The sequence below is a fragment of the Ips typographus genome, linkage group LG2 (assembly GCF_016097725.1).
Source record: "Ips typographus isolate SLU linkage group LG2, UJ_Ityp_2.0, whole genome shotgun sequence".
Taxonomy (NCBI): domain Eukaryota; kingdom Metazoa; phylum Arthropoda; class Insecta; order Coleoptera; family Curculionidae; genus Ips; species Ips typographus.
In genome coordinates, this window is record NC_138423.1 from 8,502,670 (window position 1) to 8,530,274 (window position 27,605).

General features: G+C 35.9%; 2 protein-coding genes and 1 long non-coding RNA gene across 4 annotated transcripts in view; 2 read left to right on the top strand and 1 right to left on the bottom strand.

Moving 5' to 3' along the window:
• The window catches only part of LOC145724730 (uncharacterized), a 128,973-nt gene that overhangs the window by 85,009 nt on the left and 16,359 nt on the right, over positions 1–27,605 (bottom strand). The gene's annotated exons all lie outside the window — the stretch shown is intronic.
• The window catches only part of LOC145724734 (uncharacterized), a 177,494-nt gene continuing 153,789 nt past the window's right edge, over positions 3,901–27,605 (top strand). The window contains exon 1 of the long non-coding RNA XR_014177069.1: positions 3,901–3,948. This is a non-coding gene — a long non-coding RNA (uncharacterized LOC145724734). The remainder of the gene's footprint in view (positions 3,949–27,605) is intronic.
• LOC145740599 (protein CFDP2-like) lies at positions 7,693–8,043 on the top strand. Its single transcript, XM_081996182.1, has one exon. The coding sequence runs from the start codon at positions 7,693–7,695 to the stop codon at positions 8,041–8,043; it is 351 nt and encodes a 116-aa protein (XP_081852308.1).

Below are 27,605 nucleotides of genomic sequence, written 5' to 3' on the forward strand. Positions count from 1 at the left end.
AGACTAACTAACTAACTAAACTTTCCTTAACGACCGCTTGGCGGGAGATTTAAAATTTCCGAATTTTAGATCCGTTTTTCGCCTTAATGGTCAAATCTACGGTATTGAAAAAATTACAAGTAGATAGCCGAAAATGTGCTCTACAACTTTTATCTAAAGCGTTTTTCCATTAAATGAACCGTACAGGCGCAAAAAATTCAAAACCGTTTTCCCATGTTAATCTCCTATGTCCAGGGTGCTCTTGGACACCTGGTATGTTTCACTATGTGCATTTCAGTTGGTTTTGAAACCCGTTTCATACAGATGGAGTTACATGCCTGATGAAGCTAAAAAGCAGAAACACGTGTCGCCGGGTTATCATCCTTGTTGGGCTTTACCGTTTTTTCGGAATTATATAATATACACTTTCCTGTAATTCATCATCCACAAAACAAACAAACTCTTCCATGTTTTAATGGAAATAATTTTCAGCTTTCTAAATCCACTGCTAGTGGGCGTTTCGATACTTCTAAAAAATGGAAATCTATAATACAAATATTGTTGCGAAAAGGATTTTTCAACTTATAAGCAGTAGGATAGTTTAATCAAATGTCGAGAGTGACCTTTCTCAGTGTTTCCTACACGTATTTTTGGCCACTAAGAAACAGGGATTTTTGGCCAGCTGCTTCTCAACTACAAGGAAGTGTTTGCCGTAGACAAAACAAATTTGGAAAAAACTCAAAATTAGGTGAAACATAAAATTGAAACCGGTGACCATTTGCCAATCAAGCAGAGTCCCAGAAGAATCCCATGGGCTGAACAAACCGAAGTGGAGAATTTGATAAAAGATATGACGAATCGAGGCGTTATCAAGCCATCCACCAGCCCTTGGAGTTGTCCTGTGGTACTAGTTACTAAGAAGGATGGGACTACCAGATTTTCCGTGGACTACAGAAAACTGAATGACGTCACCAAGAGGAAATATCTCGAAAAGGGCTAATCGTAGAGACTTCGTTTTTGCGGCATTTTAACGAGCATTTGCTATCCTGTAGAGTGTTTAGTTTTCGATCTTTTTGATAGAGGGCGTGTTTACAAAAATTACACTTTTACCTTAGATGTTTCGAAAAAACTCTTTTTTGTAACATGAGATATTATTGAAAAATCGTTATAAAAAGCCTTTTTACAGTTATAAACATTACAGTATTAATCAAATTAGAATACTATATGTTGCACACAGAAAATGATTCAGGGATAAAAACACTTATTCTTTTCCACTGTTTCCATGACGTCCGACGTTTTTCCTGACGTTTCCGAGACTCCGGTCCTCCTAATTTCATCGTTTTTTATTCTATCCGTAAGGCTACCCAGCATAGAACATTCGATGGCTTTCTGGTACACTCTCAGGAGATTGGCACTTTTTTGTTTGATGGTCATGGTCTCAAGTGTCATGACCGGTAGAAGGCATCTCTCGAACACTTTCCGATTTAGATTAATTGTTGAGTTCTAGGAATTTCTAGGATGTGATAGAGGTTATTATTTCCCACCCAGGCCAAGCGCACTCTTGTTGCAATCTCCATCGTTTGGTTCTCACTCCCTCACTTTATTTTATGACCTAGGTTCATCCACAATTTCAATATTAATGTTTTCTAGGATGATCTGGGTGTTATAAGAAGTCATAATCCTGGTCTTACCTAAGTTCATCTGAAGTTTCACTGCTTGCAATGCTTCTTTTAGCTCCTTTAACATGTTGATGAGCATTAACATCCTCATAATCACTAATTCTAAACAGGACCATGTCGTCTGCAAAACGTAAATGGCTCAAGTACTTGCCGTCATTTACTTTGCCGTTAATGCCTTTTGACTCCCAATCCAAGATCTTGAGGACTCTCTCCAAGGAGAAAAATTTTGGGGATATTGGGTCTCTTTGTCTAACTTCTCTATTTATTGGATTTTTTTCTGTGTTGAAGTCTTCTGCTATCTTCACGTGAAAAGTGACATTCTCGTAGCAGTTTTCAATTAGGGTGGAGTATCGTGAGTCGACTATAGCCTTATTCAATTCATTTAATACTGCTCATCCTTCTACCGAATCAAATGCCTTCTCATAGCCGACGAACCCAATGTGAAGATGGACATTGTATTTTCTACACTTCTCCAGCAGTGTCCGCCCAGTCTGGATTTGGTCGGTGGTGCTATAGCCTTTCCTGAGTTCCGCTTGTTCTACGGGTTGATAGAAGTTTAATTACTCAGGCGTCTGATCAGGATCTTGCTAAGTAATTATTACAAGCTATATATGAGTTTGTATTTTTCGATGTTACTACAGTCTCTGTTCTTAAATACGTTTTTGACCTCGACCTTTCTACAAGCCTCTGGTATGCGGCCTTTATCCATACACTTATTGAGCAGGATGAGGATTGCTTTCTCCAGTGTTGCTCCTCCTTCTTTCAGCATTCCTTTTTTTCATGTAAAAGTTTTGGATGATGGTCACGATATCCTGTTTTTCATACACTACTATTCCTCGTTTATTTATCATTTTTCGTATAGTCTGTTTTCCTCTTGTCATATTCTCTCTCTCTCAAAACATTCTTTCAATCAAAGTACCCATTATCTAATTAAATATAAAACTGTGCAGATAAGTTGGGCAAGTACTTCCCATAAATGGCTGTGGTATGAAAACGTGGTATGCTAGAATTCAAGAATGAAATACGTGAGCCAATTCTTTACTTAATTTTTGGAAATTTTGTTATATTGTTGTTAGGTTTTAGTCTTCTGACCAACTGCAACCAGTTTCAAGTTGTCCATTGTCCATACAAACTGTTCTAAAAATCATCTTAGAATTATCTTAAATGTTATTGTGTAGACCGGTTTGGCACTGTTTTCAATCAGTTCGTTTTGAACTTATTTGAAATGAAAAGAAACAAAGCACCTGGCGAAGAGGGAATAAAACTATAGAAGCTATAGAGACAAACTATTAGGAGCCCTAAAGCTGCTTTTTAACGAAGGCCTTATTAAAAGGACCTAGCAAATGAAACAACGCTGTTATTCTTAAAGTTTAATTATCCACAAAAAAGAGAAATATCGAAATTAGAAAACTATCTTCCGATCAGCCTGCTTTCCCAAATATATGTATGAGCACTTCACTATACTTCACCAAAATATTTGCCACAAGGGTAAGTGCCAAATTGAACTCACAAAACAAACTGGCTCTAAATCAGGGTTCGGAACTAACGATCACCTCCAATTTCTTAAGAGCCTGATTGAGAAGTCGGTCGAATATAAGAAATCTCTTGTACTAATATTTATAGATAGTGAGAAGGCCTTTAACACAGTAAATGCGCATGAAATGTTAAAGGTACTATCCAGCTGCCGAATAGACCATCGTTATACGACGCTCATAAAACATCTTGGTTAAATGTGAGCAGAGCAGATAGTTCACTCATCTGCAAAATAATTAGTAGTTTCTCTAAGATTTTGTTATTGTTTACAATATTTTAATTCCAGAGTGTCTGCAAAATATCTGTACAATATCCTACCATAAATTCATGGTGTAAAACCGTTATTTTTTATATGTAAAGGTCATCTACAACCATCTTCACTAAATTTACTAACGAGAAATCAGAATATGAACTGAATTGAACTGAAATTCACTTCTGTATCATTTGGCTGAAACTCAAATTGATACAGTCTTAAAACTTAAAAAAAAAACAGTGTTTTGGAGTTGGAGAAGATTATTTTAATTAAAAATCTCAAGTGAAAATGACTATAATTGAAACATTTTTAAATTGATAATTGTCAAAATATACAATATTGCAAAAATTTTGATTAACTCATAGTTTTGCTGCCAAATCTAAATTTCATACTCACAGTATAGTTAAAATCATAAATTTCAAGTTAAATAGCTATTTATGTAACCAGTTACGAAAAGATCGATTTTGTGTAACGAATGAATGTTTGTAGGGCGAGCGCAGCGAGGTCCTACAATTTGAATGAGTTACTGAATAAGACATTTTCGAAACGTGTTGCATATATAATTTTTTCTAATTTTGACCAAAAAGCGGTAAAAACCATCTTTTAAAGTGATTTAACACAAATATTCACTTTCATAGCACCTTGTATAAACTGTGACAACGACATGTTATGATGGATGTCGCCCATATGTTTCTACGGAAATGCATAAAAACAGGGAGTGATGAAATGAACTTTTCATAACTAGTTACATAAAGTAAAACGTTTTGTCACTCTAATCAGTTTTGAAAAGTGTCACTTTATATGCCAAAATTAGAAAAAATTAATTAATTACACATTATAAAAATGAAAAATGAACTATAGTGTAATTACGGTTAAATTTGGCAGTTTTTAAATAAAAATCACAATTTAACCTGTTAAATAGTGGTAAATTTTATCACTTTTGTCATACATCATAACATCATCGTTTTAAGTTTCTGATGCTTGTTTCCCTGACACTTCCAAGTCGATTTAGGAACAACCTGAGCTAAGTTGAGGTTTGAATGAGACAGATCAGGTGCAAAATATCACAGTATAAACTAAACTGATCTAAGCTGTCCTTAGAATCAACTTAGCCAATGTTGGGGAAACGGACATGAAAAGTCAAGTTTCAGTAACCTTTAAAAATGTCCATTTAATTAATTTTCAGTAAAATTGTAATTTCAATTTCATTGTTTAAAATCAGGATTTATTTCACTGTAATAATGTGGTCAGTTGTCATTTATTTTGACAATTTTTCGTGTCTTTATCAGTTAGAACTTAGAATATGATCATATTCAATTTTTAATAATTAGATTGATATTAACGATATAAGTGTGATTTTGAAAATAATTTATAGAATAAAAAGTTGCATTTTAGTAGCTTTTTAAGTAGCAAAACATTATTTTGAAAATAAAGTTAAAAGATCAATGGTTTCCAGATTCAAAATAGACAACAAAAGCATTATAATATTTATACAACAAGTGACTCAAACCTTTTTTTATTCAGGAAAAGAACAATTAGCTCTTGGAGTAAATAAACCGGTTTGAATCACGTGTTTTATAAAATATTTTATTAAATTTCGACGTCTTATATTAAAAAAAAACTAAATTTGCACCGCGCCCCGTAGATGTTATATTGATATTTGTTTGTTTACCTACGACCTCAGTGTAAATAGCTAATTATGCATAGTTTTCCGTTACGTAATGAACCTCTTTACGCACAGTTGTAAAAAAACGCACAGCTGTAAAAAAAGCGCACAGTTTTAAGATCGGCCACAAACTATCGCTATAATGTTGGGAAAAATTGATTTTGTTTACATTTCTTCCTTTATCAGAGTATATTAGATGAAGATCATCGCGTAATGCATTGTTTATACGGTTTTAAGTAACTACCACTTCGTCTAGAATATTATCTGCACATCAAGTAATATTACTCAAAGTTTTCCCTTTCTTCTTAATAACTGTAATGCCACCATAAATAATTACTTCAAGAACAACACTATTAAGAATTTAAGTAACATGACTTGTGAATTTTTTTTATTACGTTATAATTTTTTTCTTTAGTGGCATAATACATACTTTTTTAATGAAAAGTTACTCTGAATTATATGAATTGCGAAAACAGTACTTTCCATTTGGTCGTAGGTAAAGTATAGTAAGTCACACGTGCTCTAAGGCGTTTTACGCACCCATGGAATTACACACTCGCCGCTACACGGCTTCGTGCGAAACTTTTTCCATATCGTGCGTAAAATGCTTCTAACAGCACTAGTTACGTAATATACTATTACATCTGTAAATCAGCGAATGTCATTTAGAGTGATTTAAAAAAAATTAAACCTCTAGTGAATAAAAAATTGTTTAAATCGTTGCTAAGCGTTGAATAATTGACTAATGATAGGTAAAAATTTAATCAAAAATTTAAATTGTATTTTATTTTAAAAATTACTGTTTAGAAAATTATTATTGTCTTGCCAAAAATTGCTAGATATAGTAATTGCATTAGTAATTTTTCACTCACCTCTATAATAATGATTGTTCGTTATCGTTTTATATTTATCATAAAATCAACGTTTTGTTTCGTTTCCTGTATTTCATTGGATAAAATCAACAAATTCCAAACAACAAGCCAAATTAGGCACAACCAGCAATGTTTGCTTCTTTTTCTAATAAACATTATAAGATTTTCGTAGTTTTTTATATTCACGCACACTCAGATTAGATTCTTATTAAAACTAATTAATGAATACAAAAAGTAAAGTAGACTTAAGAAACTCTAAGTTGATTGAACTATAAGAAAATACTGAGTCTGAGATGAGTGTAAATTTAAGATCATCTCTGAATTCCGCTCTTAGAGTGTAAAATAAAATCTTTTCAACTAATCTAAGACATGAGTACTTTCAAAATGATGTTCCAGCATTGTCGTCACTGTTATAAGGTTTGTATTTAATTCCCCTGCTCAGTTACAGGCTTATATGTAAGCCTTTATATTATTCTGTAGTTTTTGTCCAAACTGTGGTGATAAAATTAATCGTTATCCACATTCTAAACAGTCAAGATAGTGAATTTTATTCTACACATCAATAAAGTTGAAAACGTTCACGTTTCTCAACGTTATTGCAAATTTCCCACATACTTTGGTCTTTTGTGCAAGAATGGGCACTTTACCTCGTACGTGCACAACTCCGCACCGATAGAAGCATTCAATCGAAAATTGCTATTTAATATTTAATTGTTTTACTTATAGATAAAAGTTTGCAAAATTTAATGAGCGTCATGCGAATTGTGCTAGAAATTCGATACTTTTATAACAAAATTCTGATTTTAGAGTAGAGACTTTGATTTTGCGACATTTTAAAGAGTATTTTCTGTCCTTTAAAGTGCTCCTAAACAATGTTGCATTTAGTTTGGATTTAGTTTGCGGTCTGTCCGGTAGAGGTCGCTTTTCCAAAATTTACGCTTTCATCCTTGCTAGCTCGAAAAAATCCAATGCAATAGTATTACCTTTTCTTACCTGTTCCATAAAGAATTCAATCATCTATAGTGGTGTGAAAATTGCAGTTCTCTATCTCTTTTGTAACACGAGATATCAGGAAAAAATCGCTAAAAAACGTTTTTTTACAGTTGTAATCATTACATTACTGATTAAATAAGATTACTATATCTTTAAAAGATGTTGTTTAAACGAGGTTAAATGGTCAGTACTTGGTCTCAGAGGTGATGAAGTTGGTGGAAGAGCGGAAGGCTAACTACCTGCCCTAGTAGAAAAGGAGCTAGTTATGGAAACTGCACGTATACCTCGGAGTCAAACTGGTCAACTTAGAAGACGAAACTCGCAACGAAGGTGGATTATGAATATGGTAACATGGAACGTGCAGAGCTGGTACAGAACGGGAGCTGCTAACAGCGCCATACAACAACTCGAAAAAATAGATATGGACATAGTGGCGGTACAGGAGTTGAGTAGTAGCGGAAACCTGAAAATAAGTGGATCTGTGGTATTTTTTCGTGGAAATCAGTATGGACGACATGAGGGTGGAACTGGTTTCGTCATAAAGTGCAACTTGAGGACAATGTTCTGTGATTTGAACCCATAAGTGATAGGCTCTGTTACATACGACTAAGGCACATATCCTTACTATCAATATACGCTCCTACAGAAGACAAGGACAAAGTCACTAAGGACTCCTTCTACTTCTAAAGAATAGTAGAAAGCCTACCCAAACAGGACATGATATTACTATGTGGCGATTTCAACGCAAAAATAGGCAAAGAACCAACCTTAAAGCCGACAATAGGTCAACATAGCCTTCACAATATTTCGAACGACAACGGACAAAGACTAATAGATTTAGCATCAGCTAACAACAATCTGATAAAATCCACAATGTTCCCTCATAAAACCATCCACAAACACACCTGGGTATCCAACGACCATGTGACCCGTAACCAGATCAACCATGTGGTGGTAGACGCCAGACATGGGAGCAATGTCTTAGATGTGAGTAGCCTTAGAGGAGTAGACGGAGACACAGATCATTTCCTGGTAAAAGCCAAACTCCGAATCAGAATACCGAGCTAGGAAAACCAAATCGCACAATGGGACATATGGCGAATTCGACTGGGAAGCACTATCCGAGTGCACGGCCTACCCCAGTTCAATTCGTATTTTCTCAGTGCCATGTAAAAGTTGCTCTAACTCCGATTAGGTGCAGTTAGCAAGCTGCACTAAGAAAGTGCCAGCCACGCCAGTGCAGTTATTAAAACGAGGTTGATTCGACTGGGATTGACAATTAACAGAAAATTTATCTAATTTATCAAATTGTCCCAAGCAAGCTAACCACTCTTCACCATGACCTCCACCAGGATGACCAGCTGACGAAGAAAGAAGAATTCAAGACAAGAAGAGCGCAGAAGAGCCCCGTTGTCAGCCGGGGCACTCTCACCCAGGACAGGGGACACCGTTGCAACACTGGTAATTCCCGAAAGGGAAATATTTCAAGGGAAATACCAGTGACTGTTAACGGAGTCCTTCTTCCGGACCTTTCCTTTTGGTCTACAGCGATGGGAGGGTAAAAAGCAGTAGTCTTGCTTGACCCGCTTATCTGAGACCATTCTCTCCTGTCATGTATAATAACCACTCTTCATCTCAGGAATCACTCTTGCTGCTAGATGACGTGTTTATTAAAAATTCTTCAAGTAAAGCCGTTGACACCATTTCTATTTATTTGTTTTGTTTGTTTCTCTAGACAGAACTGAACTATACTAGCAGCACAGTTCTAAAATTTTGCACTAAGTGCTAAAACACCGCACCAAATGCAACCCAGCCGAATTCTCACAGACCGCACTAAATCAGTGCATTTCCGAGACGAACATAAATATTTTCAAAACCAGTGCAGAACTTTGTCAGTCGAACAACCAGCACCGAGCGAGTGTGCTTTCAGTGCAGAATAGTGCGCACTAGTGCCGCCAGTCGAATTCGCTAATAGAGAAACTCCAGAATCCAACAGAAATACGAACAAGAACTGAAACAAAAACTCCTTGAGAATGAAAATCGGACAATGGATGTTGAATGTTTGTGGTTGTGTTGAACTATATTGAACAAACTATAAAAGAGACAGCAGAAAAGCCATCGGGAAAACCAATAAGAAAGCGCCTAAATCTTGGTTTAATGAAGAGTGTCATCAAAAACTAATAGAAAAAAAAACTTCTAGGAAAGCCAGGATTTAGCACGACACACCTGAAAACCGAGAAAAATATGCAAACTCTCGCAAAGAAACCAGGAAGTTTATGAAAAGGAAAAAACAAGAATATGAACGTCAAAAATACGAGACGATCGAAAGGAACAGGTCTAAAGCAGCCTCTAGGAAATTCTACAAGGCAATAAGAAACGAAAAACGAGGATATCAGCCCAGGTCGGTCCCGATGTTGAAAAGCGATAAAAGATACATGATAATCAACAAACACGAATAGTTGGAAACATGGAAAAACTACTTTGAGAAGCTACTATAGTATATTCTATATTAAGAGCGGAAAGTACATATTTGCCGCTTGCACATGAAAACTGCAGCTTGAGGCGAAGCCTATAAAAGCGGCAAAAGTACTTTCGGCTCGAAATATAGACGATATTTTTTCGACGACTACTGTGGGGTGGAGTAGAAGGACAACTCAGATCATTTTCGTAGCTCGAACTCATTGTCACCGATAAATCACTTTGACGGAATGGCTTTATTTCAAACAGGTATGTCAAGCGCTGTTATGAAAACGCCGAAAACGTTGGTGAGTAGATTGTTAGTAGAAAGTGAAAACGCTCTAGAGCAGAAAATGATTCACTTTCTGCGCACGTGCGGCGAATAACCACTTTCTGCTTTGAAATGGAAGCGTACATGAGGTACTTTCAAAGTCAGTCGTCGAAAAAATATAGAACCCGATGAAAAGCACACGGAAAATATATACCATACAGCAGATATCCCTGTAGAAGAACCATCTAGAGAAGAAATTAGAAAAGCGGCAAAAAAAAAATAAAAAATTCAAATGCTCCTGGACCGGATAACATACCATCAGAACTATTAAAGTACGGAGATGAATCATTATACAGACAATTACACCAACTAATTTTTTTGATATGGAAAGAGGACCAATACCGACAAAATCGCAAAAAAGCATTATAATACCAATTCACAAAAAAGGGGACAAGTCAAGGTGCTCAAACTACCGGGGAATCTCACTCATCAATACGGCCTACAAAGTCCTAGCCAATATTGTTCTGGATAGACTAACTCCGTACTCAGAGAGCGTCGTGGGGGAATATAAAGAAATTCAGATCCTGTTAATAACGCGCCTTATGTTTTTGTTGTACTTTGTAAATTGTTTATTCAAAAAAATTAAAATTAGAAAACTTATTAATTGTTGTGTTTTTCAATGTCGCCGTTTTCGTCTCGATGTGAATTCGTCGTCTCTCTCGCGTTCGCTTGCTCGCCAATCCTCCCAGCGTTGCCGGTAATAGCTCTCGCGACCCGATCTTGCTCCGACGTTGCCGAACCTAACCGTTTGTCAGATTCTTCACCGACATGCCCCCCGCCTTGAAAGATTGAATGACTTTCAACTTCTTCTTCTGCGTTCTTCAAAGGAACGACACACAGCTTCTGAACAGCCCTCTGAATTTCACCAGTTCTCGTCCGAAGGGTAACAACTCGTGTGATCCCATCTGGTCCAGGGTGTAAAGCTGTCACTCTCCCCAGTTTCCAAAATAGTGGTGGAAGGTGGTCGTCTTTCACCAGCACTAAGTCGTATTTCTTTATCTCATTTTTAGTGGTTTGCCATTTTATCCTTTGCTGTAGTTCCGAAACGTATTCCTTAGCCCAGCGAGTCCAAAAGTTTTGCCGAATTTGTTCCAACATTTGAAATCGTGATAGGCGCCCCATTGGTATATCCGTCAAGTTTGGTTCAGGAACAGACAGTATTCTTCGTCCAATTAAGAAATGGGCAGGAGTCAGGGGATTTAAATCATTAGGATCGGACGAAAGTGGAGAAAGTGGACGGGAGTTTAATATTGCCTCAATGTGTGTGAAAATCGTATATAGCTCTTCGAAAGTTAAGGGTGTTTTACCGATTACTCGCTTTAGATGGAATTTGCTCGATTTGACTCCGGCTTCCCACAACCCCCCGAAATGAGGTGAGTTTACTGGAATAAAACGCCATTCAATGGTGTCATTTGCGCAAAAATCAGTTATAATCGTTTTATTTTTGTCGTTTTTTAGAAATTTAGCAAGTTCCTCAAGTTCAGAGTGGGCACCTACAAAGTTGGTGCCATTGTCTGAATAAATTCGTTCTGGTTTTCCTCGTCGGTTAATAAAGCGTTTTAATGCCAATAAAAAATTATCGGAACTCAGATCTGACACTAGCTCTAAGTGCACAGCTTTGATCGAAAAGCAAACAAATAACGCCAAATAACACTTTGTAATTTTACAACCCCGTCCTCGGCGGTCCTTAATCAAAAAAGGTCCCGCATAATCGACGCCACACGTTTGAAAAGGATAGCTTATTTGTAGTCTTCTTTTAGGGATATCACCCATTTTGATTGAAATTGGTTTAGGGTTATGTCTGAAACAAACTACGCATTGTCGAACTGTTAGTTTTGCTAAATTTCTTCCAGAAATCGTCCATAGCGTTTCCCGGATATGATTCAATAAGGCTTGTGGCCCTATGTGAAGAAGTTTTACATGTTCAAATTTGAATATTAATTTAGATAAGTGATGTTTTGCTGAAATTATAATTGGATGTTTTTTGTTTTCATTAAAATCGGCATTACTTAAACGACCTCCAACTCTTAACAATCCCAAACTGTCAACAAACGGATTCAGATTGAATAACTTACTTTTTGAAGACAAGGTATGTCCTTCTGACAATAAATTGACTTCAGAAGAAAAATCATCTGTTTGTGCTTGTTTTAATAAAAATGTAAATGCATTTTCAAGTTCTTGGACTGATAAAGGTCCTGTCCATTTTTTGTCAGAATTGCGGCAGTTATGTACAAATCGAAATATATAGGCTATGGTTCGTTTCAAACGTAAAATACTAGAAAATTTGGTTACATCAACTACGGGATTTTTTTGTATTCCAGGTTTTGAAATCAATGTTATCGTTTTAACCTCCGGCAAGCTTTCTGTCAAACAGTCCGGTTGATCAATTGAACCGTCTAGTAACCACTCAGGCCCGTACCACCATTGTTTGCAATTTATTAATTGACTAGGTAACATACCTCGACTCGCGATATCAGCAGGGTTATCCTTCGTGGGTACGTGTTTCCATTTATGATTATTATTCAATTCTTGAATTTCGCAAACTCTGTTTGCAACAAAAGTTTTTAGTGAACTAGGCATCATTTTTAACCATCCTAGTACAATCGTCGAATCTGTCCAAAACGTAACGTTGTTTAGTTGAGCCTCTAAGGATAACTCTACCTTTTTGGCCAATCGGGCAGACATAACTGCACCACACAATTCAAGCTTGGGTACAGTGATGACCTTTAATGGTGCCACCTTTGTTTTGGAACACATTAAACGAACATGAGGTTGATTATTTGAGTCTATCGACCGAACGTATATGCAAGCCCCGTAGGCTTGTTCACTCGCATCAGAAAAGCAATGAAGTTCTATAAATTTTGGATTGTTACATACAACGTGACGAGAAATATCAAGATATTTTAAAAATGGAATTTCATCTCGAAACTTGATCCACTCTGTATGAATAGAATGAGGTACTGATTCGTCCCACGATAACCTTTCCAGCCAAAGTTTTTGCATTAATATTTTTGCTAAAATAACAGCTGGACTTACAAGCCCCAAAGGATCAAAAATTTTTCCCACGTTGGAAAGAATTATGCGCTTAGTTACCCTGCCTTCCTTTGCGTTTGAACCTATATTAAAAACTAATTTATCGTTTGCGCATAACCATTTTAAACCAAGAGTTTTTGTAGATTCACTGGGACAGATTTCTATTGCTTCTGATAAAGTGGATCCATCATTTATTAAACTGATTTCCTTGATAACTTCATTTGAATTTGAATGAAATTTTCTTAATTCAAATCCTGCATCATTTAAGATCTTGTACAAAGAGATCCTAAGTCGTGATGCATCCTTAACAGAATCCGCACCGAAAAGAACATCATCGACATAAAAATTGTTCTTAATTATTTGAGAGACTTCAGGATGTGAATTCTCACAATCAATTCCAAGTTGAAATAAACTACGTATTGCCAAAAAGGGTGCACTACTTGTGCCGTAAGTGACCGTTTTAAGCTCGTATGTACAAAGAGGATCAGAAGAATTTTCTCGCCAAAGAATTCGCTGAAGTGATTGTTGTTCGGGTGTTATTAAAATTTGGCGATACATTTTTGCGATGTCAGCCGATACCGCATAAGAATATATTCTGAATCGCAATAAAATTGACAACAGATCGCTTTGGATTGTTGGGCCGACCATTTGCAAATCGTTGAATGAAACACCCGTTGAAGTCATCGCGCTGCCATCAAATACTACTCTGAGTCGAGTAGTAGTGCTGTCTTGCCGCCATACTCCATGATGGGGCATATAATAGCAATTATTTACCGTATTACAGTCAGAAACCTTGTTCATATGTCCAAGATCTCTATACTCCCGCATAAACTTAATGTATTCGCTTTTGAATTCCGGATTTTTATTTAGCCTTTTTTCTAAATTTAAAAATCGTTTTTCCGCCTGTTGTTTGGAGTCGCCTAACTTTTCTAAGCTGTCCTTTAAAGGAATTGTCACTATAAACCGCCCATTCTCGTTGCGTTTCGTATTTTGTTTAAAGTGCTCTTCACACATTTTCTCTTCTTTTGAAAAACAAGGTTGTAAATTACACTCTTCCAAAATCCAGAATTTTGCCAATTGATTTTGAACATCTTCGTTCTTTGAAAAGTTACAAAAGGTATTTACACCGTTATTATTTGTATTTATTGGCCCTGAAATTACCCATCCAAAGACTGTTTTTTGTAAAACAGGGAGACCTGATCCTAATCTAATCTGACCTATACAGAGTAACCCCCAAAACAAATCTGCACCAATTAAGACATCGATGGGTCCAGGTTGTGCAAAAGACGCATCTGCTAAGGTAATATTAGCAGGTATATTCAAAGCCGTTACATCAATGTTAAAACTTGGAAGAGTTCCAGTAATTTCATCCATAACAAAACAAGTTGCATTTATTTTATAAGAAGTGTGAAAAGAAAGCATTTCTAAATGACATTTTTGTTTAATTTTTGATTTTACATTATTAATTCCAATTACAGCCATATCTACTGGTGACAAATCTATGTTTAGTTTATTACAAAAATCGGCTGTGATAAAACTCGATTGAGAACCCGAGTCTAAAATGGCGCGAGCAGTATGTAACTTATGGTTTTTATCCATAATTTGAATTAATGCCGTCGAAATCAAAACACCTCTTTGAATATTTGCATTTAATGTTGTAATAGACGTAGTTTGAGTATTGTTATCGTTAGAATCGGATTTTGGGTGATGTAAGAGTGTGTTATGACGGCCATTACATTTTTTACAATTTGACAGTCTGCATTCTACGTTTCTATGTCCAAATCTTAAACAATTTAAACATAAATGCAATTGTTTGACTTGAGCAGTTCTGTCAATTGGAGATAATTTAAGAAAGTCTGCACAGTTTCGTATAAAATGATTATTTCTTTTACAAAATGCACATTTCATGCTGTTAAAATTATTATCATGATAAGCAGTTTTCGAGGAAGTCGAATTATCAGTTTCGTCAATATTAGTATAAAATGATTTTGAAAAATTATTATTTCCTTTCTTCGGTGGTGAATGATTCGATTCCTTTTTTAGCTCTAATGTTTCCAATAGATCCGCCTTTGACTTTAAAAATAGTTTTAAATCATTAAGAGTCGGGTATTCGTTGGCAGCTATATAGCTTTCCCATTCACGAGCAATAACACCTTCTAATTTTGATGTTACAATAAAGATAATTAAAGTATCCCAAGACTCGGTAGGTTGATTTAATTGCTTTAAAGCCTTTAAATGCTTTGATAAATTATCAACTACATTTCTGAGCAATTTTGCTGATAATTTATTACCTGAAATCTCCATGTTGAATATTGTTTTCAAATGATTTTGTATAAGTAAACGATTGTTATTATATCTTTCGTTTAACAGCTCCCAAGCAATTTCATAATTTTCATAAGAAAACTCCAAAGAAGCTATGACTTCGGCTGCACCTTCTAATAAAGACGCCTTAAGATAATGATATTTTTGTATGTTATTTAACGTCGTGTTTGTGTGAATTAAGGATAAAAATGTTTCGCGAAACTCTAACCAAGATTCATAGTTTCCTGTGAACTTGGGAACTTCGATTGGTGGGAGTCTAACTTGTTGTTGTTGAAAAGTGTTACCATTTGGAACAGAAAACGAATTCTGACGCATACTTTGACTCTCACCTTCATTTTGTTTCAAAATATTTTTCGCTTTAGCAATTTCACGGTAGTAATCTGTTGTAAACTTTTCGCGTTCCTCGAATTGTCGGTCTAAATCATCATCATCGACTAAAGACTCTACATAACCTTGCACCTGATTAAATTCATCTAATAATTTTTCGCATTGAGTCAAACGTAATTCTAACTCAACATATTGTTCTTCAATATTCAAAACATCATGATTTTGAATCCGTATACTTATTTCTGCAAGAAACTTTGAAAAAGTGGTCAATTTCGCTTTTACCGACCCCCGTTGACGAATAAATGTTTTTATTTTTGAACCAACCTCGTCAGTTGCCATTATTAAAATTCGTTTTCGAATGAAACTAGTAAAGAAATCGAACAAACAACCAATAAATGGCGTTTAACGCATAAATAAATGCCCACGCATAAAATAACTAAATCGGTTAACGTTTAACACAAGAAAAAAGTGCATCTAAACCCCAAATAATCAAGCGAGTAAATTCCACCAGTTTCGCATAAACGCATGTGCCTAAACCCGAAACGATTTATAAACGATTACGATGTACGCCCGAAACACATTGAAGCAAATTCAGGTTAGGATTAAAATTACTGGCTAAAAGGAACTTACCCCGTTTCTTTTTGAAGCACTTAATTATCCGGCTCTCGAAGGACCATGTTAATAACGCGCCTTATGTTTTTGTTGTACTTTGTAAATTGTTTATTCAAAAAAAATTAAAATTAGAAAACTTATTAATTGTTGTGTTTTTCAATGTCGCCGTTTTCGTCTCGATGTGAATTCGTCGTCTCTCTCGCGTTCGCTTGCTCGCCAATCCTCCCAGCGTTGCCGGTAATAGCTCTCGCGACCCGATCTTGCTCCGACGTTGCCGAACCTAACCGTTTGTCAGATTCTTCACCGACAGATCCACTATTGACCAACTTTTTACACTCACGCAACTACTAGAAAAAGGATGGGAGTTCGACCGTACTATCAATAATCTATTCATAGATTTTCGGCAGGCATACGACAGCATTGAGGGATCTCAAGTATGGAATGCATTGGCCGAATTCGGAATACCAAGAAAACTTATTCAGATGACCAAGGCATATTTGGAAGACGAAAAACCCAGAGTGCTAATAAATAACAGGTAGTTTTAAGATACGTAGTGGATTGAAACAGGGAGATGCCTTGTCACCTCTGCTTTTCAATATCACCCTAGAGAAAGCTACGAGGTCAGCAGAAATTCAAACAGAACTCCTGACTGCCCAATGCCCGAAACTATTGTTAGCATATGCAGATGACATTGGCATCGTTGTAGACTCCACACCAACAGTAAAAGGTATATTTCATATTTCATAATAGAAGAGGCTACAAGAGAAGTAGGACGGACTCAGGATTAACGAGGAAAAGACCAAATATACAGTGAGGACGCGTAAGTTGGAACAAATCCATTTAAAATTAAGGGTTTTGTTTATAGGAAATAACCTCGTACAAGTCGATTTTTATTTTTGTCTGCGGTTTTTTATGGTAAATGCATGTATAAAGAGCGGCCCAAAAATAAGTTTAATATATAAGTTTATTTTTTTATTAAAAAAAATAAAATTTATTTTTTAATTTAATTTTTTTCTTACTTAGAATGCGATGCACAATTCAAAAATAAAATTAAAAATACGTAATTCCATTTGAAAAAAGGAAGATGATGGTAGTAACTTATTTTTCGGCCGCTCTGTATACATGCATTTACCATAAAAAAAAACCACAAGTAATATAACAAAAGTAATTATCGACGTGTACGAGCGTATTTCCAAAAAAACCAAACCCTTAATTTTAAATGAATTTTTTCCAACCTGCATGAACAGACAGGCGCACAGAGATAGAATAGGGCAGAATGCAACAATAAACACTTATAATTTTGAACGAGTGGAGCGTTTCAAATATCTAGGAGCTATAATTACAGCCGATAACGATGCTACAGAGGAAATAAAAGGCAGAATACAAGCCGCAAATCAATGTCAGTTCTCCCTAAACAACTTCTTCAAATCCAAAAACATCTCAAGAACCTCAATGGTGAAAGTCTATAAAATCACTATAAGGCCAATAAACACTTATGGATGCGAGACATAGACAATGACTAAGGCTGATGAAGAAAAACTTAGGCGTTCTGAACCTTATTTTTTTAAGCCCTATTCGCAGGTGAAAGGAAAGCCCCAACTTTATCTGTATAGACGCCTTGGGGGTTCTTTAAAATGTCTATTGTATGTAGCTATAATTAAGTCATTTCCTTGGCAGAATTGCACTAATCGATCTCTTCTCTCATTTGGTGCACCCAAGCCATAATCTCCTACGATATCCTCTCTCCAACCTTTACCTACTTTTGCATTAAATTTGCCTATGATTATAATAGCTTCCGAGGATTTGGTCAATTTCAGTGCTCTTTTAACGTCGTCGTAAAAAACTTCCACTTCATCGTTAGAACCATCACACGTGGGAGCATAAACCTTTATAAGATTACTTGCTATCGGCATCGTATTAAGCTGTAACATACACACTCTGTCAGAGATGGACACAAAACTCTTGACGGATCCACCCACACTACGCCCCACCAAGAAACCTACACCATTCAAATGTCGCGCACCAATAGTAAATGCAATGATCCTCCACTCTCATTTCTCTAGTCTCTGGCCAGTGCATCCCGTTAATAACCAGCACGTCTATCTTGAGTCTTTTTATCTCCCCAATCGTGTTATGTTTTCCGCTTTCAAACAAACCTCGAACATTCCATGTTTATGACCCGGGGACTTTTAGCACCCCTGCCCACTAAAGGGCTGCCGGGGACTGAAGGCCGTGTTTGGATTTTTCTCGATCATGCTAAAGATTTTCCTGGGGATGTCCTGAGGTCCCTTAATGCAGTGGTTTCCTGTTGCTTTCTGCATCTCTATGCCGTTGAACTTGTAACAGTTTCATCCGCCTTTAGGAAAAATTTCTTCTTCCAAGGACAAGAAGGTGCCCGCGCCCTCACTCTTGTCAGCTCCTCTACCCGAAGCTGTTGGCCAACAAGAGGGGATTACTTATACCGGTAATCACCCGGTGGACAGAACCTCGTCGATTTCCTAGCAGGGTGCACCACGTGCAAGTGAGGTTGTCACTTGGGTCAGCTATATATACATATGTGCTGTCACCCCTTACATCTTCACCTACATGTTTAATCCGGTAAGTCTTATTATATTCAGAGTGAAGTAGTAGTCCTTGTTACTCGCAGTGGAGGTGAAATCATAAAAGTGGTGAAAAAACACACAACCTTCACCACAATATATTTATTACACCCTCAAACTGAGGTGAAAGTCAAAACGTCTGACATGTTTCAAGCATATAGATGCTCATCTTCAGAGGCTTAAGTTTGGTAAATACCGCCGACTGTCTTTCTAGATGGGGAGAGACAGTAAGACCCAGGTTAAACTTACATAAACAATTTTTTGTGATACATTACAGAGTTAATAAATCTATTATGGGAAAAAAAGAAAAATAAATTACATACTACATTGAATTTAAAATTATGGGCTACTCGCCGCTTGCCCTGCTCGAATTTGACATGCTGCCATTGTATCTTCAGTCCAACAGAAAAGCAGACGTGACTTCAATTAGGTATTTGGAGACGTATCCAGAACAACGCCAACCTCACAAGACCCACTTTAGGAATCTAGTAGTTAATTTAGAATGGTAGGACAAGATGTCAAACGTACCAAAATCAACTGTTCACTAAGTTCTTAAATCTTCTGGATATCGTCCTTATACGCCAACAGTTGTACAAGGACCGATGATCCCAGAAGACTGCGTTTCTCGAACGGGTACATTAATAAATGTAATGAGGACCCAGAATTTTCTAATTTTGTTGTATGGACTGATGAAAGCAGGATTACTAATTGTGGTGTTTTTAATAAGCACAACAGACATTTTTGGGCGGTAGAGAATCCCCATGAGGTTGCTCAAAGACGGATGCAGACAAGATTTGTCTTAAATATTTGGTGTGGAATCATTGCTATGCAAATAAAATATTACTTTTATAATAAAGTTGCGACTCAGTAACTGAGCAATGTTTCTCATTTTAGGAAATTGTTTAATACGGCCATTTACATTTGAGTATAATCTTAATGGAAGGAATTATTTGGATTTATTGAGAGCTGAGATCTTACTAGCTCTTCGAGAAATTGTGCCAAATGAAGCTGATTTTAGTGAATTATGATATTCTATCTTATGATTTTCTTAGAGAACATTTTGGAAACAATGTCATTGCATTAAAGGGTTCAATCCCATGACCAGCTAGATCCCCAGACCTATCCCCTTTAAATTTTTATCTTTGGGGTCATGCTAAGTATGAGATTTATGAGTTTGAACCTCTACAAATGTTGATGTTCTCCGAGAAAGGGTAATAAATACTTTTGCAATGATAAACCGAAATACACTTGACAGAGTCATAAGTAAGGTGCTAAAGAATTGTGAAAAGTGTCCACGAGCGAACGGGAGACATTTTGAAAATTTACCAGATTAAGATTAAGTTACGTTTGGTTAGATTGAAAGCTAGTTTAGACCTTAATTACATACTACATTTTGTTCATTTTGTAATCTTTTAGATTTTGCATTAACGTAATTTTAAGACTTACTGTTTTTTAGCTTTTTCAACATAAAAGTACATTTTTTTGTAACATGTAATACATCATTTTAATGCAAAAAACGTGCTCTTTTTAACTAGATAAAAAAACAAAATGGCGTCCATAAGAAAAAAAGAAGTTGATGATGGTATCTCGAGACCGAAACGTCGGAACTGAAAACAAAATACACAGAAAGATAGCCCTTAAAAAGTTGCTCTAACAATGTTCAAGCCAAATTTTAAAATTTTTAAAATTAACGAAAATATAGCATTTTTTTAAAATGGAAGTTTTTGGTTTTTCGAAAACAATGCAAAATTTAAATATTTTTAAAATGGTGTTGGATTGCATATTAAATTCTCTAAAACTTTCTCCATTTAACCTTTGCAATAGCTCTTACGGGAAGCGAGATCCCTGTATAGAGAATCGAATCTTGGACATACTGTATATTTGACATGAACCTTCAGCAGACCGAAAATTATATTAATGAAATTCACTCCCAGGTTCATGTTATCCAAACCAAAATATGAACTCACAATGTTTGCCAGATGCTTAGAAAAGGCATTAGTGAAATGGTTTCGAAGAGTCAAGTTGCCTTTTTAAAAAAATAGCATTTTAAGCTTTTTGTCACTTTTCTCTATTATCTCATTTTAAATTATGACAAATTATTATATGTTTGTGAGATGAGAGATAAATGACGCGAATCTGAAAATATTACTTAAACAATTGTCAAAATAACTGTCATAAATCTGAAAAACTCATCTGGTATCGAAAACTGTAAGAGAAGTGTTAACAGTAATTCTTGTAAAAATAATTCTAGCTCATTTTTTTTACGGTTTTGACATTAAATATCACGTGGTTTTTGGAGGATAATTTAGCAAGGCCAGTCACATGACGGTCAAAATAACTGCCATAAATCTCAGACACATGTTTTGTATCGAATACTGCAAGAAAACTTTTTTAAACCCTGGTTTTTGCAACTTTTAAGCATAGTTTGAGAGACAAAATTGCTTCTCAAACCCACTTAAAAACGATTCAAAATTTGGTACAGTTTGAGAAAATCGGTTTTGAACTGCCGAAAACACAGTTTGAAAAGACTGTCAGGGACAAAATCGCCTATAAAACTCACTTGGAAAGAGAAAATTACTGTTTTAGGCACATTTTTAGAGAAAAGCGGTGTCAAAATTTGAACTACCAAAACACAGTTTGAAAAGACAGTCAGGGACAAAATCGCCTGTAAAACCCACTTGTATTGAGATATGCCGGTTTTAAACACATTTTTGGAATCCTCATTAAAATTCCTATTTAATAACCTGGTAAAACAAAATTTGATAGAGTCAGGGAGAAAAGCGGTGAAATATTGAACTACCAGAAACACAGTATTTGTAATTTACCAATCATTTATGGTCAAAGTAAATAATTTACTCTACTGGTAATTTAACCATCACTAGAAATATAAGGCAATGAAAAGATTTACATAACATCCAGATACTCATACACACGTCTAGAAACAGAGTGGTAATGGTGAATGTGGTCGCTAACATCAATGAATTGATTGCAGAATTTGCAGATCAAGAAGATTATCACCATCACTTCAGATAACAAATAAACCGGTAAATTTTCAAGAAAGTTCAAATGCACGGTCCTGTGTAATCCTGATTTAAGTTGCATAACAGTTATTTACATTACTAGTGTGGTATGAGTATTTTTACAGTCACCGGTGAGTAGTAGTAGACCGAGGTTTTTAATTTGCCATACCACACGAGTAATGTACAATATGTTATCTACGATTAACTCAGAATTGGCTCATTTTTTACTCTAAGTTTGAGTTAGGTAATGAGAGAATTTACAGGCACTAGTTATCTTCTGAAATATTTGGAGGAAAATTTGTAGTGTGTCGCGTTCAGGCCAAGTAATCTGGAAGTTTACTGTCGGCTATAATAAGACATAAATTCATTATCCAAGGGTTTTATAGCGAATAATAAATTCGCCGATAAATATCAAAGTTTATGTATAACACGTGACCGTGGGCACATTGTAGTCGGGCCAATCGAATATTTTATATGATAGTTTCTATGTTTACCAGGTAAGTTTCAGAAATGTGATTGGAACCACTTCCAGGCATGCTTTCACTCTGCAAGCTCGTAAAAGTATGATTTTGCGTGTAATAAAGTAAAACTTTTAGAGGTCGCTTTTTGGAGGATTTTAACATGAAAATGTATGTATGGCCGCTCGCATACGGCATCTTTGCGACATTGTAGTTGACATTGACTTAGTAGTAGTAAGTTTGTAACGAAGTTACTAATATTTTTGTTTGTTTACCGCAGGGCCTATCCCAAAATTGTTATCTTGATTTTTACAAACTTGTGTGGAGTCAAAAAGAAACTCCAAATTTGGATGACAATTGATTGATGACAATACCAAATTTGGTATATTGGGTGCACTTGGAGCCGCCCACCGCCCGTCTTCTCCCTACTAACGGTGCCACTACGATGTTTACAATCACTCTGGTGGCGATGTTATCCCATCGGGGGGAACTTAACAAACCGTTGTTTTTTTGGGTTGTTAACGTTTCATTTTTCTTTAACCGACAGTTTATGGCTGATGTTTCTATTTTTGCTTAAATTTAATTAGTTTGCTTTGATGATTAGTGAATCATTTAATAAGTGAACGTAATATTCCTTCTTTCCTTTATGGTGCTCAGTAGTTCTTTTTGTTTGTGCATGCGCTGGAGTACTTCATCGTTGGTGACTCTTTGTATCCATGAAATTCGCAGCATCCGTCTATACACGTACATTTCGAAAGCTTCTATTCACTTTTCGGTCTGTGGATTTACTGTCCAGCTTTCACATCCGTAGGGTAGAACAGAGAAGATGTAGCATCTGATCATTCGAATTCTGAGTTTCAAACTAAGGTCTAGTCTTGTAAAAAATGATTTCATACTTATGAAGATTTTTCTCGCTTGCTAAATCCTTGAAAGTATTTCCCTTTTCGGGTCGCACGGGCTATTGATGTTAGCTCCCAAATATTTTATTGAGATCACTTGTTCGATTGTTTGTCCCTTGACACGCAGGTGTGTATTTATTGAAGTCTTAGAAAATACCAATAGTTTGGTCTTTGAGACATTGAGATGCAATCCAAACATCTCGCTGTAGTAAACTACGGAATCTATGATGCTTTGCAGTTCCTGTACATTGTTGGCTATTATGATTATATCATCGGCGTATTTGATATTGTTTATTGGCGTTTCATTGATCTTTATTCCGCCTTGTACTCCATCCAGTGCCTCTTTAAATAGCGTTTCTGAGTACAGATTAAACAGGAGTGGAGACAAGACGCAATCCTGTCGAACACCCCGTCTGATCTGCATATCTTCCGATGTTGATTGTTCTATCTCTACCACCGCCGTTTGAGGCCAATAAAGTTCTGATATGGACCGTAGGTCTTGTTCGTCAGCTCCGGTTCATCATCATCTTCTGATGATTAACACAGTCGAACGCCTTTTGGTAGTCTATGAAAATAGATTCAACAGGATGTTGTCCATCTGATATTCGCACTTCTTATAGATTCGCGTGTGGATGATTCTAAGAAAAGTTTTCAGGACATGGGACATAAGACTTATCATCCGATAGTCATCACAATGTGAGGCGTTGGGTTTCTTTGGCAGGGTTACGAATGTTGATTTAAGCCAATCTGACGGTATCTTGGTTGAGCTGTATAGTTTATTAAACAATGCCGTTATTAAATATAGGTTTTTACTTTCATTATCTGCAATTAATTTAAGTATTTCAACGTTGATTTTATCGGAATCGGTAGCTTTTCCGTTTTTCTGTGCCTTTATTGCATGAAGAACCTCGTCTCTGGTTATTTCTGGAGCCCTTTCATTTAATATATGATCTATCGGTGGTGGGGAGCAAAGTCTATCATCATTAAAAAGTGTTTCGACATATTTTTTCTATCTCGCAAGCTTAGCTTCTGCTCCTATACTACTATTATCTCATTGTTCTCGTCCCTTAAGATTGCTCCTTGATGTTTTCTGTGTCTGTAAATTCTTTCACGTTTTTATGGACATTGAAGGTGTCATATTATTCTTGTAATTGTTCTATTTCTTGGCACTTTGTCGACGGAATATTCCGGTAAAATTAATTGAGGGAACTTTAAGGGATTTACTGACATAAGGTAATTGAGCAACTTAAAATAGCAGCCGCCGTGGTATTTGTGATAAACAAGACAGACGTTATTGTGAGTTATCGACAGGTGCGTAAATCTTAGTTGTTCTTTCTGGGGAACAGGAATAGCAACCAAGGTGGTTGATTGGTCGGGGTGCTTTTGCGGTGGTTAGGCTAGCGGCAATTTTGGTTGTGCATTTCTGGGGAACAGGAAGGGTACGACCGGAGTTGTTTGTTGGATTGACTGCTGGGATTGCGTCTGTGCCGGTCAGGGCGCTCAACCCTGTTATTTGCACAAGTTTATGCGGAAACGGAAATGGCAAACAGAGTAACGTGTAATACAGTCGGAAGTTGGTCTCGTGAGTCCAAATTTTTGGGTGTTTGCTTCTGGGGAACTGAACTGTCAGCTGGAGGCTTGTTCGTGTTTTACGACAAAAGGGCTCAAGTTAGAGATATGAAAAAAATACAGAAAACTAGTCTGTGATAGGTACTACAACTTTCATTAATACGATTTTGCAATCAAATCAACCGTACAGGCGCAAAAAAATCAAAACTGTTTTCCCATGTTAATCTCCTATGTCCAGGGTGCTCTTGGACACCTGGTATAACTTTGTATATTCTTATGGCCGCCTTCAAGATGGCGTCCTCCATATCTCGGAAACCAATGACGATAGATTTATTCGAATTACGTCATCGTGTTCTACGTAAAAAAATGCCTTAATAATGTCTTAGTTTCAAAACTCTCTTTGGCTTTGTTAATAAGTGTTTAAAATGCAGCCTCTGACGTTTTCCCAATTTTCCGGAAAACGGAGAAAGATAATTTAATTTGGAAACCGGAAAGGCTTCACATAAAATTCTCTAAAACTTTCCCCATTTAACCGACTCTGTAGCTCTTACCATTTTCGAGATCCCAAAACATGAAAAAAGCAATTTCATCAACGTTTAAATACAACATAGAGTAATTATAATGTATACAAGTCCATAAGAAGAAAACAAAGAATTTTGCAAAAAGAAAACCCTCAAGATTTAAACAATTTTAGGTCGACGAGTCTCTTGCCGAAAATCTTTGAAAGTGCAATGAACTCTGGACTGACAGAATTTTTCAAAATTTATGATTTATTCAATAACATGGTTTTCAAAAACACAAACTGCTGTGTTTAACCTGACACAATCTATTGCAAACCAGATAGCAGATAAGAAGTTGGTGATTGGAATGTTGCTGGACTTATCAAAGGTTTACGATTGTTTGGATCGAGATTTACTTCTTTTCAAGTTGAAAAAATACGGCAAAATGCAAAAAGTTGGATTACGTCATACCTGGATGATCGAAGACAGATGGTGCAGGTCACAAAAAATAAGGAAAAGTACTTGTTGGCAACCTTAGCAAGTAGTGTAGGAATTGCACAGGACAACATTCTTGGCTCGGTTCTGTTCGTAATTTTTATAAATGTCATTAGCTCACTAAGTAACCCGCCCCATAGACAATAATAAATTATGCTGATGATACGACCCTAATTGCTGGGGTATTGAAAATGTCGTAAAAAATACACAAAAGTTCTTTGGATTGGCAAACAATTAGTTTGCCATAAACAAATAAAAGTAATTTTTTAGAACAAACCGAACAGTAAATATCAAACCAGAACATATGGAGCTGACTGAACATGAAAATAGAATTTTATTATGAATATTCCCAATTATTGGGAATATGGCTAAATGAGCACATGGACTAAGCAGAACAAATAAGAGTAACAGTAAATAAATTGAATTCTGCTAATTATACGCGTTGTCGGTAAGTACAGGGTGATTGAATTTTAACCACCCCTTAACATCCCTAATTTTGGTTTTAGCAATAAACGTTAAATACAAAACAAAGTAGATATTTAGGTCTACTTTACTCTTAGATAAACAGTTATTATACGGCGTGTCCCAAATTTGAGTATCGAACCAAACGTATGTTTTTTTTTTAATACAATAACCAACATTTTATTCGGTATTTGAATTCTACATCAAATTCTAGGCCTAATTGATGTATCGTGTCTGTATCGATATTGAACTGTTTCTGCATCAGCGTTATTTTAACAATGTTGTCTCGACTATGTGATTAAGATTTAATTTAGTTACTCAAATTTGGAACACTCTGTATAATAACTGTTTATCTAAGAGTAAAGTAGACATAAATATCTCAAAATTTAAGGTTTTTTTTTTCGGTTTTTTTTTACTAAAATCAAAAATAAGGAAGTTAAGGAGCTGGTCAAAATGAAAAGGACGATGCTGCGGAAACAGTTCAATTGATTTGGTCAAATTATCAAGTCAATTTTCATATCTGAAAAGTAAATTCAATCAAATTCTCAACTTATTCTCAACTGTTCAAGTATTATTTCCAGTTTCAAATGTCGAAACCTAAAAAGTACATTGTTCAAGTAGGTTTTCATATCTAAAAAGTAACTTCTCTCAAATTGTCAACTTTTCAAGTCATTTTGCATGTATCAAATGTCAAAACATAAAAAATGCAAGTTTTCAAGCCTATTGTCCAGCTTTAAACAAGAAAATCTGAAAATTCTCTCTTTGGTAAAATTATCAATAGTAATATGTTAAGTGCGTGTAAAATTGCTGAAAATCATGCATGAAGGTTGTTGCCCTAGAAACAGCTTGAATGAATTTTACACTTATTTGACAATAAATGCCCGATCCAAACGGCACTTTTTTAGGGCAATAACCATAAAATGGATGAAAGCTGTTTCTTTAGGGCAACAAGTCTGTAAGCAAGATTTTCTAAAATTTTACGTGCACGAAACGTATTTTTTCTATTCCTACAGGGATATTGGTATATTCCTTAACAGTTTGGAGAACGGATAAGTAGGCAATTGCCAACGGTTGAACGAATACAGAATCCTAGACAATCTTCAGCGTGCGTAAAGAAATAGACCAATCACAGGCAATCTTCAGCGTGCGTAAAGAAATAGACCAATTATAGCTAATCTTGAATGTAAACAAAATAATTCTTCTGATTGTCATCCTCGCTGACAGTTGGCATCAAAACATTGCATTTTGGCTTATGTTTTGAGGCAATGAAAAAGCCGTTCAAGTTTAGTTTAGTTTTAATTAAAGAATAAAAACATCTACTTTATGATAATGATAAAGGAAATGATACAAACTTACAATTTACAAAGGCCGCATTCGTTTTCAAGCTCCATGGAGCGAGCAGAGCGTTTTTGACGTCACGATGACGTAATTTAGCAAAATTATAATTTGACATTTAACAACTGTCAAATTACGTCATTGTGACGTCAAAAACGCTTAGCAAAATTATAATTTGACATTTAACAACTGTCAAATTACGTCATTGTG

What these genes read in the sequence shown, in the direction of transcription:
- LOC145740599 (XM_081996182.1), top strand. Translation starts at nt 7,693, where the DNA reads ATGATATTACTATGTGGCGATTTCAACGCAAAAATAGGCAAAGAACCA.